We start from the raw sequence: 15,499 nt of genomic DNA on the forward strand, positions 1-15,499 counted from the left end.
AGTCCTGCAAGAGACTATTAGATTGCAAAATGAAAGTAGAAGACATTCTGTGAGTCAAGAAAAGTGGTTTTCAGGGTTTGTCTGAATTTTGCTTAATGGGGAGTAACAAAGAAAGCATGGTAACCCAAGACATAATTCTATTTCTTTGGAAAACTCAACATGATTTAATGAAAAAAATTTTTAAGATTTTATTATTTATTCATGAGAGACACAGAGAGAGAGGCAGAGACACAGGCACAGGGAGAAGCAGGCTCCATGCAGGGAGCCCGACGTGGGACTCGATCCCGGGTCTCCAGGATCACGCCCTGGGCTGAAGGCGGCTCTAAACTGCTGAGCCACCCGGGCTGCCCTCCACATGATTTTAAAAACCTAAGTAGAAGAGGATAATGTGAAATTGTAACCATTTATTACTAAGATTATTAATTTTATAATGAGAACCAGGTTTGCTTTTTCCTTTCAGTAACTTAAAGTTCAAGTCCATAGTTTAAAATCAAACTGAACACACATTGCTTTAAAGAGTTTACCACATATTTTCATTTTTGATAATTGTATATTTGTTTTAACTTACCTCTTAAAATCTTGCTTGCACCCACACCTTCATAAATATTTAATACATCTGTATAAAATGTATTAAAATAATCGAAGCTCAGTTTAATGGAGAGTCCTGGATTTACACTAAATTAAAGCAAAAAATAGATTACTATACTCTTAACAGGTTGTTACAAGTCTATGCATTCTAAAATTTGAATGTATTTTCCAATTGTGATTAAAAGACACAGAGTATGAGATTGACAACTAATTTTTAAGTATATGATACAGAACTGTTAACTATAAGCACAATGTTGTACAGCAGATCTCTAGAACTTCTTCAACTTGCATGACTGAAACACTATTCTCCTTGAACAATAGATCCCCATTTCATCCTCTCCTTTTCCCTGGAAACCACCATTCTACTTTCTGTCTCTATGAGTTTAAATACTTCAGATGCTTCATATAAATGGGATCATGGACTATTTGTCCTTCTGTGAAGAGCTTATTTCACTTACGCATAATGACCTCAAAGTTCATTCATGTTGTTGCATATGACAGGATTTCCTTCCTTTAATGGCTGAATAATTTCCATTATATGTATGTACCATATTTTCTTTACTTATTCATTGGTCAGTGGACATTTAGGTTGTTTGCGTCTCTTGGACATTGTGAATAATGCTGCAATGGGACTGACTGTAAGAGTGCAAATATCTCTTAGAGATTCTGATTTCAACGCTTTTGGATAAATATCCAGAAATGAGATTGCTGGATTATACAGTAATTCCATTTAAAATTTTTTGAGGAGTCTCCATATTGTTTTCCATTGTGACCACATCATTTACATTCCATCAACGATGCACAGGGCACCATTTTCTCCACATCCTCACCCACATTTATCATTTTCTGTTTTTTTTTTTATAATGGCCATTGTGATTTTAATTTGCATATCTTTGATGATTGTTGATGCTGAGCAACTTTTCATATGCCTGCTCATCATTTGTATGCCTTCTTTGGAGAAATATCTATTAGAGATTTTTGCTCATTTTTTGATTGGGTTGTTTTTTGCTATTCAGTGTTTAGAATTCTTTTCATATTTTGGATATTTAGGCCTTTATCAGATATATGGCTTCCAAATATTTTCTTCCATTTCATAGGTTGTCTTTTCACTCTACTGATTGTTTCCTTTGTTGTATAGAAGGTTTTTAAATGTGATATAATGCCACTTGTCTATTTTTCTTTAGTTGCCTGTGTTTTTAGAGTAATTGAAGACCAGTATTATGAAGATTTCTCCCTATTTTTTTTTTTTGCACATGTGGTATAATTGTGTGGTATATGTTTGATGTGGATCTAGTGGTTTTGTGGTATTAATTGTATACGTGTTGTTTATATGTAGGGTGAATGTGGTGTTTGTGTTATGTGAGTGTTATGTGTATGTATGTATGGGAAGAGATTTTTTCCTTAATTTCTTTTTTGGATTGTTCATTGTTATTGTATGGAAACACAACTGATTTTTTACATGGATTTTGTATTCTGTAACTTTGCTAAATTCTTTCATTTGTTGTGTGTTGATGTGTGTATAAGTGCGTGTATTTTGATGATTTTCTACATAAAAGATCTTGTGATCTATGGGCAAATAGTGGCAGCCATTTATACAAATTCTGCCTCTGTTGGTCAGTTCAAGGATGGGCGAGTGAACCTGCTAGTGAGACCCTCTAGGGACTCTGGCATCAAAGCTTTAAGAAGACAGAGGACAAAGAAATGAAGCAGGCTTCAGCGGTGATTTCTGTTTTTTCTAACTAAAATATTGGCATCTTTGGGCAGAAATCTAGTGAGTTATTCTTCATGTGATATTTTTAAGCTACGAAACCAAAGGACACAAGAGAAGCTCCTTAGGAACTTTAATTTTCAGGATTCTTTTGCTTTTTAAAAAATATAATGTCAAATGTAGAAGAGAGAAACTAATGAATACTGTTTTCTATTTCTTCTGATTCAGAAAAGCCAACTTACTTGCAATAAAATGTCATCATTTATAAATATGACTAATTAAAAATATAATATCTGTGTTTTATAATATTAGGCATGGTTATCTTATGTCTTTTTGAAGGGAATGGATATTTTACTAAATATAATTTATGCATATTGCATTTTTGTATCAATAGCTAATCTCTTTAGAGCCTACTCTTTTGATATCTTAATATGGGGCTAAGCTCGTTACATTCACTCCTTCATTTAATAATTACTTTGGCTTCTGAATTTAGAGATCTTTAACTCTATGAATGAATACATTTTGGGTCAAAGAGATTTAGTTATTTGCCTGAGAACACACATTTTGGATCTATAGAGTGTAGATTTGAACTCATACAGTGTCCAGTGCTTACATTCTTACTATTTTAGACTCTGTTAAATGTAGTTTTAATTCCAAGGATGGGCTTATCTAGCCCAAATATGGTTTAATTGCACTTTAGACATTTCTCCACTATTTAAACAGTCTTCAAATCTTGAAGGAAACATTATCTTTACCCCTACTTTGATCACCATTAGGAGAAACAAGTTATCAAGGACAATGCATCACTATTGTAGTAATCAGTTTTAAGAAGAAAACATACTTAGGTCATTTATATGATTAATTAGATCATACTTTCATCTTGAAGTACTGTGTTTAGGGTAATATTTGGATTATTTGGTTTTACAAATCATTTCTGTATTACTGGTGAATTTAATTAATATAGTGTGATTATTACATAAATGACACTACTATTATGGCAAAAGTTTGTTGTGTCCTGCTTATAAATTCTTCTATAAATTTGACCTAGCTTTATTAAGCAGTAGATTTAACAATTAAATTATTTTTATTTGCTATTGATGAAATTCCAAATATTGAAAGAAGTAATTTAGAATTCATGTTCTTTCCATTTTCAGATGAAGTAATTTAAGATTTTTCTAAAGCTTTCAGCTGACATTTTAAGTAAGGAATAGACTGTTTTTCATTTTACTTATGAACAATGCGAATAGCCATTTATAAATGCTTCTTTTTAATTTTTTTAAAAGATTTTATTTACTTATTCATAGAGACAGAGAGAGAGATTGGCAGAGACACAGGCAGAGGGAGAAGCAGGCATCATACAGAGAGCCTGACATGGGACTCGATCCAGAGTCTCCAGGATCACGCCCTCAGCTGCAGGCGGCGCGAAACCGCTGCGCCACCGGGGCTGCCCTGCTTCTTTTTAAATTTGATGTGATATTGGAAATAATACACCTCCAAATCGTTGAATTCTTCACTTGACAAGTGAGCTACCATTTTTAATACAAAATCTTGTCTTTGGCACACAAGTAACATATTGTCTAGAGCATGAAAACTTAACTTACATGTGGTTGAGCGCCAAAATAGAAATTATTTAAAGAGAACAGGATGTTCTTCTTTCCCTGAATAATGTCAAGTAAATGTGTTTAGAACAATAATCCCTTCATATCCCACCTCATCTCTGAGATGTCTCCACAAATAAACAACACTGTGCATCTTTATGGGACCATTTCTATCATATGGTTGGAAAGAACTTGTTTGACACTGCCTTATAACCTTCTTTAATCAGGTGTTGTCTTGATTTCCCTGGCTTTCTAGTGAATCATCAGAATGATTAAAACTATCATATAGTGGGTTGGATTGGAAAACCATAATCCCATCCAGTTGTTAAGAGAAATGGACTAACTAAAATGTCATTTACCACAGAGTATTCCATAGAATATTTATTCTATATGTTCTATGGAGGAAAATGATTAGTTACTTAAGATGATTTTTTTCTTTTTTTGAGATTTATACTCCTTTTTAACTTATTTGAAACCATGACAAGTCCTGTACTTAAAAAATAAAAAAAAAGTTGTGATGAGTTTATTTCAGTATTACTTTTATTTATTTAAGTACCAATAATTTTCCTTTGGAATATGGGGGAGGAACATCAGGTACTACTCCTGTGTGAAAAAGGCTTTAGATAAACATCAAGATTTATCAACCTTCAGCAGCTTGATTATTTGGATCATCACAATAATTGAATTAGTGAATTGAATTAAGAGCTTGAAGATCAAATACATGGTAACTGATTTAGTGTTATTCAAGATATGGCAAAAAAGAATGTGTATAGAGGGTGTCCCCAGCTCTTAATATGCTATGACCAAATCACATCAGAGGAGATTTTCACACAGATGCTGGCATAATGAGAAAGGAACTCCCCTGTGGCCAGAATGCAAGTGATGGGGAATATTATATCTTGTAATATACAGATAGGTATAAATATGTGCTGTTCACCTTGGCAACACTTCATCTGTGCCAGTCATAGGGGGAAAAATTTGCTGCAGAGCCCAACGGTGGCCCCATTTATTAGACAGTATTATCAATAGGACAGAACACCTTTTTATAGGTGAAGAGTGAGAGAGAAACTTCTTGGACAAGTTATCAGTTGGGAAGACTTTGCTTCATAACCAGTGAAAATGATAGTTAAACTACAGACTACTGAAGGTGGTAGGAGTTACTGTATCAGAGAAAGATGTTATGACTTAATAATAGGGAATAGAAGATGATATATTACCGTATAATCCACTGGCAAACAACACTTGATTTAGAAGGCTTTGGGTAATGAGCAGCCTGGAAGGACCCAGAAGATCCAGTCAACAAAAATTTTCCGTCACAAGCTGTGGCTGTGAAAAACATGGGAATTGATGTTAGACAAAAAACAATCTCAGAAAGTTTTCTCAAATGAAATGGGATTTGCATTGGCTAATGAACACCGAACATTCATAACTGGATCTGTATGAGGCCATTGTACAAAACTGAAATGATCAAATGGGAGTAGATCATCTCTCATGTTTAAAGTCGACTCTTATTTTCAAATACCTGTACATAACCCTTCATAGATTCCTTTAGAAAGACATTGTATTTCTAATACTCATACCTAAGCTGCATTCTTAGTATTTTTTTCATATTTTAAGGAAATAAATGAATGTATTTGAATTATAAACTTCCAATTCAGACAAATGGCTACTATTTTTTGTCTTATTTCCCCTATTAAATACAGTAAAGGTGAATTTCAAATATGTGCATTACATGCTATGTCCTCCGGAAAATGATCAGAACATGGCCAGGCAAATGATATGTGTGGTGCCAGTGGCCTATAGTGAATTCCATCCATCCAAACTATTCCACCATCTTTTAAGCTTCTTGCTTCTTTTGTAGGAATTAGCTAGCTTCTTTTAATATTCCTGAATGTCTTTTTGCTTTTCTTGATTACTCAGTTTGCTCTTTTAATTCTTTTTTTTTAATTTAATTTATTTATTTATGATAAGCACACAGTGAGAGAGAGAGGCAGAGACATAGGTAGATGGAGAAGCAGGCTCCATGCACTGGGAGCCCGACGTGGGATTCGATCCCAGGTCTCCAGGATCGCGCCCTGGGCCAAAGGCAGGCGCCAAACCGCTGCGCCACTCAGGGATCCCCTCTTTTAATTCTTGTAGCATATTTACTTCATATATTTCTCTTTAATGTCATGTATTATTAGTTGTCTTTAACGTATATCTGAATCATTTCCAAATAGTTTAAAATCTTACCGAGGGTATTAACCTGGAGCCATGCCTCACTAGTTTTTGTGTCCCCGTTACAGTTACTATGTATATTATGTGTTAAAAAAAACACTTTATTTTCACAATCTTTGATTTTTCTTAGATTTTCTATATACTTAGTTACTTGATTCTCTTGACACCATATTATAAGATAACTACTCCTAGAATGTGTCCTTTTCCTCTTGGTAGGTCGTTCATTCCTTGTAGACCAGAAGCACTGATTGAGGGTAGGGAGATTAAAGAAATTTTTAACATTACATTACTGCTTTTGAAATCTGAGAGCTAGAATAAGCTAATCCTAAATGGATGGATGGAAAATTTCATGTAACATCATACAACATTCTGTCAAGTTATAAAATACAAGCTATTATATGACATCAGCTATTTTATGTGGACAAAAGAAAAAGTTGAAAAGTAAATATATAGAAATCTTTGTAAAATTCTTTTGGTGTTGGTTGGCATTTTCCTATTTTTGGTATTTTTAAAAAAGCATAAGAAATCACTTTGTGGTTGTGAGACTGTAAAATTGTGAACTGTAAGATTCAAGTTTATTTAAAAATAGTGACTTAGGAATTTATTATGACTGAATAGTGTGATTCTCAGCAGAAGACAAAAAACAAAACAACAGATAAATAACAACAAAAACTGAAAACAGAAAAGAAAATCCAAGCCAAAGGATTAAGCACTGAAAAATCTACCACAGATCTGGGAAAGGAAGTGGAAAGTATCATGGCTTGTTGAGAGAACTGAATCTCCTTGTGTATAATACTTCCTTGAGCAAACAAGGACAGTTAAGGAGAAATTGTATGATTTGAAGATAAGTAGTAAAATGTGTGATTTTTTAAATGCAGAATTAAGTAATTTTCTAGTTGTAAAAAGAAATAATGTTAATCAATGTTATAAAAGTAAAAATACTGTCTGTTTATATTTTAGGTGATATATGGAATCTTTTAATCTGTGGAAAGTACATATGGACTTCAAGATTATAGAAGAAAGTCCATGCTCTTGTAAATAGTTTACATCTAATGAGGTGGACCAATCAATCCTGCCAGTTATATTTTAACATAACTGCTAGCATTGATAGAATGTTCACTATGTGCAGGCTACTGTTCTGAAGTTATTATGGATGTATTAGTGTAATCTCCACAACCATCTTATAAAGTTATAAGTGAGGAAAGTGAGGCACAGAGGGGTTAAGTAACTAGCAAACATTCTTCCAGCTTATTAGTGACAATTCAGAGCCAGGCCATCTTACTACTGAGCATTCAGGGCTCTACTGCCTGATACTTCAATATATAGACATATCGTGATGTTATCATCCACTCTGAAATGAAAAGCTCATGTAGGGGGTAGGGGAGAATGTGTGTATAGAATTGTAAATAAAAGAAAAAACAGGAAATTAAAAAAAGATTTTATTCATTTATTTGAGATGAGGGGGAAGGGGAGGGATAGAGGGAGAGGGAGAAACAGACTCCCTGCTGAGCAGGGAGCTGACTCAGGGCTGGATCCCAGGACCCTGAGATCATGACCTGAGCCAAAGGCAGACACTTAACCAACTGAGCCACCCAGATGCCCCAAGAAACAGGAAATTATAAAAAATTCTGTCATTTTTGTTGTTCTTAAAATTAGAATAGATCACATTTGCGATAGCATTCTACAACAAATAGGAGAAAGCTAAAAGAATAGAATTAAAGGGAACAAACCAAGACTGGTTTAAGAATTTATAAAGCCAATTTGCAAATCTGATAACTTTCAGTAATTCTTCACTTCTTCACACCCATTCACTATATCTTTTGGGGGAAGTATCAACAGGTCTGTGTTTTCCAAAAACTTGAGTTATGTCCCTGATGGCAGGATTGTTGTAGGTTTTCCCAGTCCCTTGTGGGCACATCACTAGGCTGCACTTCCATAAATGGGGCCAGGTGTCTGATCCTGGCCATTAAACTATTATGGAAGTAACTGTGTTTATTTCCAGATGTGATTTCTAAAAAGACCTTCTATGATATTCTTCCCTTGTCTGTCAGTGGGTTGCAAAGGATGCAAAGCACTAGGGACAGTGAAGGAGGTGGCATCCTGAATGCCTACACAAGCGTGGCCCTTTGCCCTCTTCCTTGGACCATGACATGATAAGTAAACTGTTATTGTCTTAAATTGATAAGATTGTTTACCATAGTATTTAGCCTATCCTAAAAAGTATGATCAATTTTTCCAGTTGTCTATGGAGTTGCTGAGTTTTAGTGGGAATGAATAATCTGCATGTCAAGTTTTGCTCTAAAGGGCCATTGGGGAATTCTTGCATGTGAGGATAAAAGGATTTTTAAGAAGAATATTCCTGAAGGCATTTAAAATAAAATTACAATAGTATTGAACTACTTACAATAGCATAGCTCAGAATGCCAAAATTATTATTTCAAGATACAGCCCCTTGTTCTAGGGGCTTTCTCATACATTCTTTCATTTAATATCAGGATGTTTTTGGAGAACCTAATTTTGCACAAGACAATGAAGCAGGATAGCCTTTCAGAAAGATAGACCTAACCTAGGCATGGATAAGTAGGATTACTTAGTGTCCAAGATTATAACTTTTTAGATTACATAGTGTTTTACAGTCCAGCATGAGAAAAAATCCTGAATGGGAGATAAATGAGCCTGTCAAATAATATCAGGCATTTACTGAGCTCTCTGAAATGTTGCCTGTATTGGGAGAGGATTCCTTAAAGTGACGCTCTTAGAACCTACTGGGAGCTCCCTCTGCTGGCTGAATATTTACTAGTTGTATGTTTGCTTAGGTTCTTAAATTCTCAAGGATACATAAAACAAACATGATCTATGCCCATCCACCAAGGTCTAGTGTGCACATAGAGGCATGCAAACAATCTAAAGAGATAGTTGACAACTTCCAAATAGGTCTTAACATTGGTCTAAAGGCTGTGAGTCAGCATCTTTCCTTCTCATAGGTCAGCTAAAGTGAACTTTCCTGCTGACGCCATTCTAATCAGAAGAGAAAAACAATTTAAAGAAGTCTTCGTTCAGCTATCGTCAGCTATAAGTTGCATAAAACCTAAATAACTAAAGGCTAAAAAAGGAAGCTATGTGAGGAAGTCAACATTAATGGGACTCTATTAATAACACACTAGAATTAGAGCTCACAGCTGGAGAAGAAAGAGAGAGAGAGAGAGCACAAGGGTCAATTTCATATAGAAAAAAATACTTTTAAATTAATTTTTTTTGTGAATTTAGATTAATGGATACAAGTTTTCATGTAGAAATTATGCTACCAGAAGTTCAAATTCAAGTCGAAGGGAAGTGTACTGGGCTTTTGGGCTCACCATCACTAATGGTGAATGATGAATAAAACAAATTATAGGCCTGAATCCTAGCTGGATAAAGACAGATTACTTGATGGAGTTGTCCACATTTATTTACAAGGCTTTAAATTTATTTTCATCCTTGCGCAGGGGCCATGCTAATCTTCTCGTTGTATCGTTCCAATTTTAGTATATGTGCTGCCGAGGCAAGCACTAAATTTATTTTCAAAGATAAATACGATGCTAATTTTAAAATACAAATAATGAAGAGAACCAAGAAAAATGAAAGGTGAGGATCTAGAGACTCAAGAAATTTCGTGACATGGATGATTAGTTGAGAGTAAGTTTCTTTTTTTTTTTTAAGATTTATGTATTTATTTATTCATGACAGAGAGAGAGAGAGAGAAAGAGAGAGACAGAGAGAGAAGTAGGCTCCATGCAGGGAGCCCAATGCGGGACTCGATCCGGGGACCCCAGGATCACACCCTGGGCCAAAGGCAGGTGCTAAACCGCTGAGCTACCTAGGGATCCCTGAGACTAAGTTTCAATTAACACAAAACTCCATGATATTGAAAACTAAAAATGCAATTTGATTGTGTCTTTAAAGCAAATTTAAAGAATGAATTCAGTTCGAATACTGAGGCTTATGCCGTTAGTCCATGCTCACTCAGAAAAAGAATTCATGGCCTTATGACTTATTTTAGGACAAACTACTACATTTAGATGATACTTCTATGGTTATTTTTGGAAATGCACTGATATGACTTTACCATGAACATTATTAACTTCATGACAGTAAAGACCAAATAATAGGTATGGTACATTTTCTGATTGTTCAATTCACCTTGCATACCCTCCTCCCCCTTCAAGTTTATCGATAATCTTTATATAGGCTGAAAGCTATGTGTCTAGCTTTGGCATACATTTTTCTTCTTGAAATATTAAGCAACATCACCCTTATTACCTCATGATGGCACACTTGTATCATGTTCTCCCTGAAAAGGTTTTGGAAACTGCCTGAAAACCATAGCTAAAAAGAATGTTGCTTTCTTCTTCTTTGAGTAACTTAGTTATATAAAATAGATTAAAAAATATTCTGTAGCCTGCACTTTCTTCCAATATGCTCTGAGTGCACTTCAAAGTATTTAGTTAAACTTTGAAGGTTTGAATTTTATCAAAGAACATTTGAATTGGGATTACTTAGTAGAAGCCTCTTTAGTCAAGTTGCCTTTTTTTGAGTTGGTCCTGGAAAACAGGCCGACTGCCTGTCTTTTTAAGTACCAAGTGGTTAGGTAACTTACTAAGCTGTGGTTGTTATTGGAGCATTCATCTTCAATTAATATCAAGCAAGAAGAACAAAGTGCAGCAAAAATAGAAGAGCAAAGTGTAGCAAATTGTGACTATAACCTTTATTCATTTCAGGAACTGACTGTGCTGCTGTCAGTTTTAAGATCGATCATAAACCACGCCAAAAATTTGTTTAACTCATGCTTAATGTTTAATTCTTTAAGAACAAATTTTCTTTAAGAATAACAAATTATAAGCTCGTTATTCAAATAGTTATTCACCTTGTTTATCAATCTATATTTATAGTCTTGTGATAATCTTTCATATATATGTTACCCAACTATAAAATAAAGTAAGTCAAAGAGTAAAGATATTTAAATCACTTAAAGTCATGTTTGGCTAGAGTACTACTTAAGTGTGAAATAATAATAACAATAATTAATAATAATATTAACACTTAAACAGATGCCAAAATTTACAAATAAAGAATGGATTATTTTATTCATAAGACAAGATTTTATTTATAACTGGTTTCTATTATTCATAGAACTGCAACTCAAATATACCTTTTTGCCTATTTGTTGCCTCTATGTCAAAAGGCAAATAAATGCAACAATCAAAATTAAAGAGTGGCAATTACAGAGTGAGGGGTCACTGAAATGGCAAAAAGAGATTGATATTATTGATATTATAGTATAATGAAACATGAAAGAGCATTGAAATTCATAATAGTTTGGAATAGTTTAATAAGGCATGAAAAAAATAACATTCTCTTACCTCACTTTTAATGGACATTAAAGACAGCATTCTTTCCATAGCCATCAAATAGAATTCCTCTTAATTAATTAATGCTTAATATTGTATAATATAGTTCAGGAAAACATTACTATAATTAATTTTTAGGTTCTGTATTACATTATAATCATGAGTATTGAGATATCTCATTCTCCAGTAGTTTCTGGTATCTGAGGTGTGTGTGTGTGTGTGTGTGTGTGTGTGTGTGTCTGTGTGTATACACAGTGAGGGAGGGGATGAAAGGCAGTGGGGAGAGAAAATGTGGGGGGCATTACATACCACAAGTGTTGTTGTCTTCATCAGAACCATCTGGACAGTTTAATTCTCCATCACAAAATAAATCAATTGCTATACACGTTAGAGCATCAGCACAAGGACTTGAATCAGGCGGACATTCTATAGAGACATTTCCTTTAGAAAAATAAAAGACAGAATTTATAAGTTTCTTGCATAGTAAATTTAATTTCCAACCATATGTACAATGTTTGGATATTTATGATGTATTGTCATTTAGGTCTTTTCTTACAAACGTATATTTCAATTTCCAATGTAAAACTTTATTTCATTTAATTAATTAGTCACTTGTAAAAGTTTAGAATTTCAAATTTTGAAAAGAAGATATATATTGCTCAGAGATGTTAAATATGAATGTTTACTTTGTTGATTTTAACCTTGATAAATCAATACTACAGTTTGGACATTTGGCTTCTAATGTTTACACATTGTAGGACTATTTACATGTGTTATGTGGGGCAATTTATTGGAATCTTTCTCACATCATCTGCAGTATCCAGTAACCACTTCATTTATTTATAAACTTATTACTGGAAATATGGGGGCTGAAGTCAAAGTTTGCTTTCTGTAGAGCAAAATTTGTCAGCAAAAGTCATTTTATAGTAGAATAAATCACTTAAAATTTCCAGTGCCTGGCTACATTGAGCAGTGGACAAACCCAATCGCTATTTCCATTCAGTATTTCTTTGCTTCTTGGGTCAGAAATTCTTAGTGGGAAAGATGCAAACATTCTCCTGGAGACTTCTATGCCATACTTGGACCAGAATCTGATCAATTTTCTCTTTTTAGCCTGTCTTGTCCTTCATCTGCTGCTCTCTTCCATGTGCCTACCTACAGTGATGCACCAAGAAACACATTTTACTTCTAGAAATTAACTTGGAAAATTTAAGTGTGGGTTTTTTAAAAATGGCATATTCTGCACTGCACTGCCATCTGCTGGAGCTTAAAAATATATTTGATTCTGAAATTTCTCCTTATGCTCAATGAAATTAATTGGGAAAATAAAAGTGCTTGTGTCAGTTAATCTACTAAGGTAATACCTAATTAGGAGCATCTATGGACAGGGTTTCTGGGCATATAGTCAACTAAGTTAGATTTTTATAATTGGTTCTAATTAAAATGGATATAAACCATTGGGAAAATCATAGATCACCTAATATTTAAAATAGGACATGATAAAGATCAGAGCCATTTCTAAAGGACAGGCCACACCATTTAAGATAATTAAAGTGGTAAAACTGGTACCTGAATAGACCCAAAAGCGTATTACAGCTGTTGATATATATGAAATATTTATCCAGAGTCCTTAATCATTGAATCTCTAATCCATTGAAGGTATAGTGTTGATAGTATTCCATAAATGCTTGCTAAATAAATAACAAAAAAATTATGCTACAAAATCTATGTCTAGTTTTAACAGCAGTTAATAGAATTCTAAATATTCAACATTTAAATGATTTGGAGATATAGCAAGGAATATGTATAATTTTGCCCATTCTAATGCTTCTCATGGGAACTGCACTTCATGATGCTTCACATGTCTATCTGTTGCCCTACTGAACTCTACAGATTGAACCTCAAAACCACACTAGAAGAATGTACCAATTGGGATCTTTTGATCTTATTAATGATTATTCACTCCACAATTGTTTATTATCTATTTATTTGTGTCAAACATTTTTAAGGAATGGAGATAAAAGGATGAATAAGACAAAGACCTCTATTCTCATGAAGCCTGGAGTTTAGTGAAAGACTGGTTCATTACCATTTTTTTTTAAGAAGTATAAAAAAGTGCTATGAGAACACCAAGGACTGGACAATTAGTTTTCTTTTGAGTCAAAAATTGAAAACATCTTCTTATAAACTAGATTTTGAAGGATGCTTAGAAATGTACCAGGAAGAGAGAGAGGGATGTATGGAACTCATATATAGTGATGTGACAAGAGCACATTCATATACAGAAAGCAGATGAGTATAACTTATCTGGATGGTAGGATGTTTGTAAAGGCAATGGCAGGAAGTGAGTTTGGTGTCAAGTGTAGGAGAATTTTTTATTTTTGTAAAATGTTAGAAATATTTTTTTCTATAGGCAATGGCATTAAAAGTTTTTATATATATGTGTGGTATGATCAGCCCATGTTTTGTGAAGGCAACTTTGGGACCAAGTGGAGAATCACGTAGAATAAGGAGAAAAGCTAAGAAGCTATTTTTACGATTAAACTGGAAGTGAATAAGGATTGAACTCTCACTAGTTTTTACTAGTGGATAAGGGTTGGAATTTCAACTGCTAAAGGAGATGGGGCATGGACTCAATTGCTATTTTACCAATATAATAGATAAATTTTAGTGACTAGATGTGTCCCTGACCAAGAGGATGGAAAGGGGGATTCATGATGCCCATGCTTTTGGAGCGGGCAGTGGAATTTATTCATGGTAATTAATCATGATAGTAGGTATAAGAGGAACCCCTAGTGGAATTAGAAAATGACTCTAACTTGAAGCATTTCTATTTATTTATTTATTTATTTATTTATTTATTTATTTATTTATTTATTTTAGTTTTAGTTGTAATATTTTGATTTAAAGTTGGAAATACTAGGTACTACAGTTTGGGTTGTACTTTATTCTTTCAGACTATTTCATAAACACTCCTCAGCTACCTTAGTCCATGAAGAAAGAGAAGTTCTCCATATTGAAACCGGTATGGAAAATATAAATGTAATTGTTACTTTAGGAGAGTACATCTGGAGATTTTATCAGACTGCCTTTTTACCTTGTCTCCTGTCTTCCTTTCATCTCCTTACATACAAAAACATCTGATGACAATTTCCAACAAAATCATTCATTGAAACATTACCTGTTACAGAAATTAGCCAGCTGCCAATTTTTAAAAAGGACCTTCCATTCTTAAAATTAGAGTTCTTCAACTGTGTATTATTCTATTTGCCATTTAACTCCCTAATTCTTGCTCTGGTATTTCTCCTTCTCTTAGAAGACTGTACTGTACTTCTCAATAGGGAATTTCTAGGAAAAGAGTTAAGTAATTGTATTTAAAGAAATGTGCAGAGAGAGCAGAATAATTGGTTTTGTTTATCAGAAGCTGAACAAATTGCCTGAATATTAATTAATGTTATCTTGAGCAGGGGAGAAGGGTGTGCATGTATTTTTATATCTATACGGTATTTTATCTTTGGGTTATTAATTCTTTGGCATTTTGTGAAAACCTACCAGGAAATTACTATTATTTGAGATTCTGCAAATAGAAGGTTTTAATTATCCATTCATATTTATATCATGAAAGATTCAGCATCAACTCAATGTGATTGCTCCAGAATGATCCAAAGTCACAACAATTTTTGGTGAATTTGTGGTAAAGAATTTCCGGTGCATACTTAGTGCTGGCTCTGTGCTAGGCTTCAAAGAGGATAAAAAGACAGAAATCCATTTTTTCCCCTTCCAAATCAGTTACAAAGAGTGTTACTTACAAATAATAATTTGCAAATCGTGTTTTGGAATCTCACATTTTATTTTTTCTATTATTCACACAGAAATAATAATACTTGGTGGACCAAGCTTTGTGAGACAAATTAAGTCCCACATCCTTATAGCATACTTAGCAGTGAAAGTAGAGTTTGAATCTATGAATGCCTGCCTTTATCGACTAAGTTTATTTCTCT

The 15,499-nt window shown here is 33.8% G+C and overlaps 1 protein-coding gene and 1 non-coding gene across 2 annotated transcripts in view; both read right to left on the reverse strand.

Annotated features, from left to right (window-relative positions):
- TMPRSS15 (transmembrane serine protease 15) overlaps positions 1-15,499 on the reverse strand; it is a 118,104-nt gene that overhangs the window by 84,083 nt on the left and 18,522 nt on the right. The window contains exons 6-8 of the mRNA XM_025449835.3: positions 11,808-11,939; positions 5,112-5,220; positions 569-675 (exon numbers count right to left, since the gene is read on the reverse strand). Of these exons, the coding sequence (XP_025305620.2) occupies positions 569-675; positions 5,112-5,220; positions 11,808-11,939 (348 nt within the window). The remainder of the gene's footprint in view (positions 1-568; positions 676-5,111; positions 5,221-11,807; positions 11,940-15,499) is intronic.
- LOC112661943 (U6 spliceosomal RNA) lies at positions 9,552-9,660 on the reverse strand. The gene has a single exon (XR_003138101.1). It is a non-coding gene; the product is annotated as a U6 spliceosomal RNA (small nuclear RNA).

Source organism: Canis lupus, chromosome 31 (genome assembly GCF_003254725.2).
Source record: "Canis lupus dingo isolate Sandy chromosome 31, ASM325472v2, whole genome shotgun sequence".
NCBI classification, from domain to species: domain Eukaryota; kingdom Metazoa; phylum Chordata; class Mammalia; order Carnivora; family Canidae; genus Canis; species Canis lupus.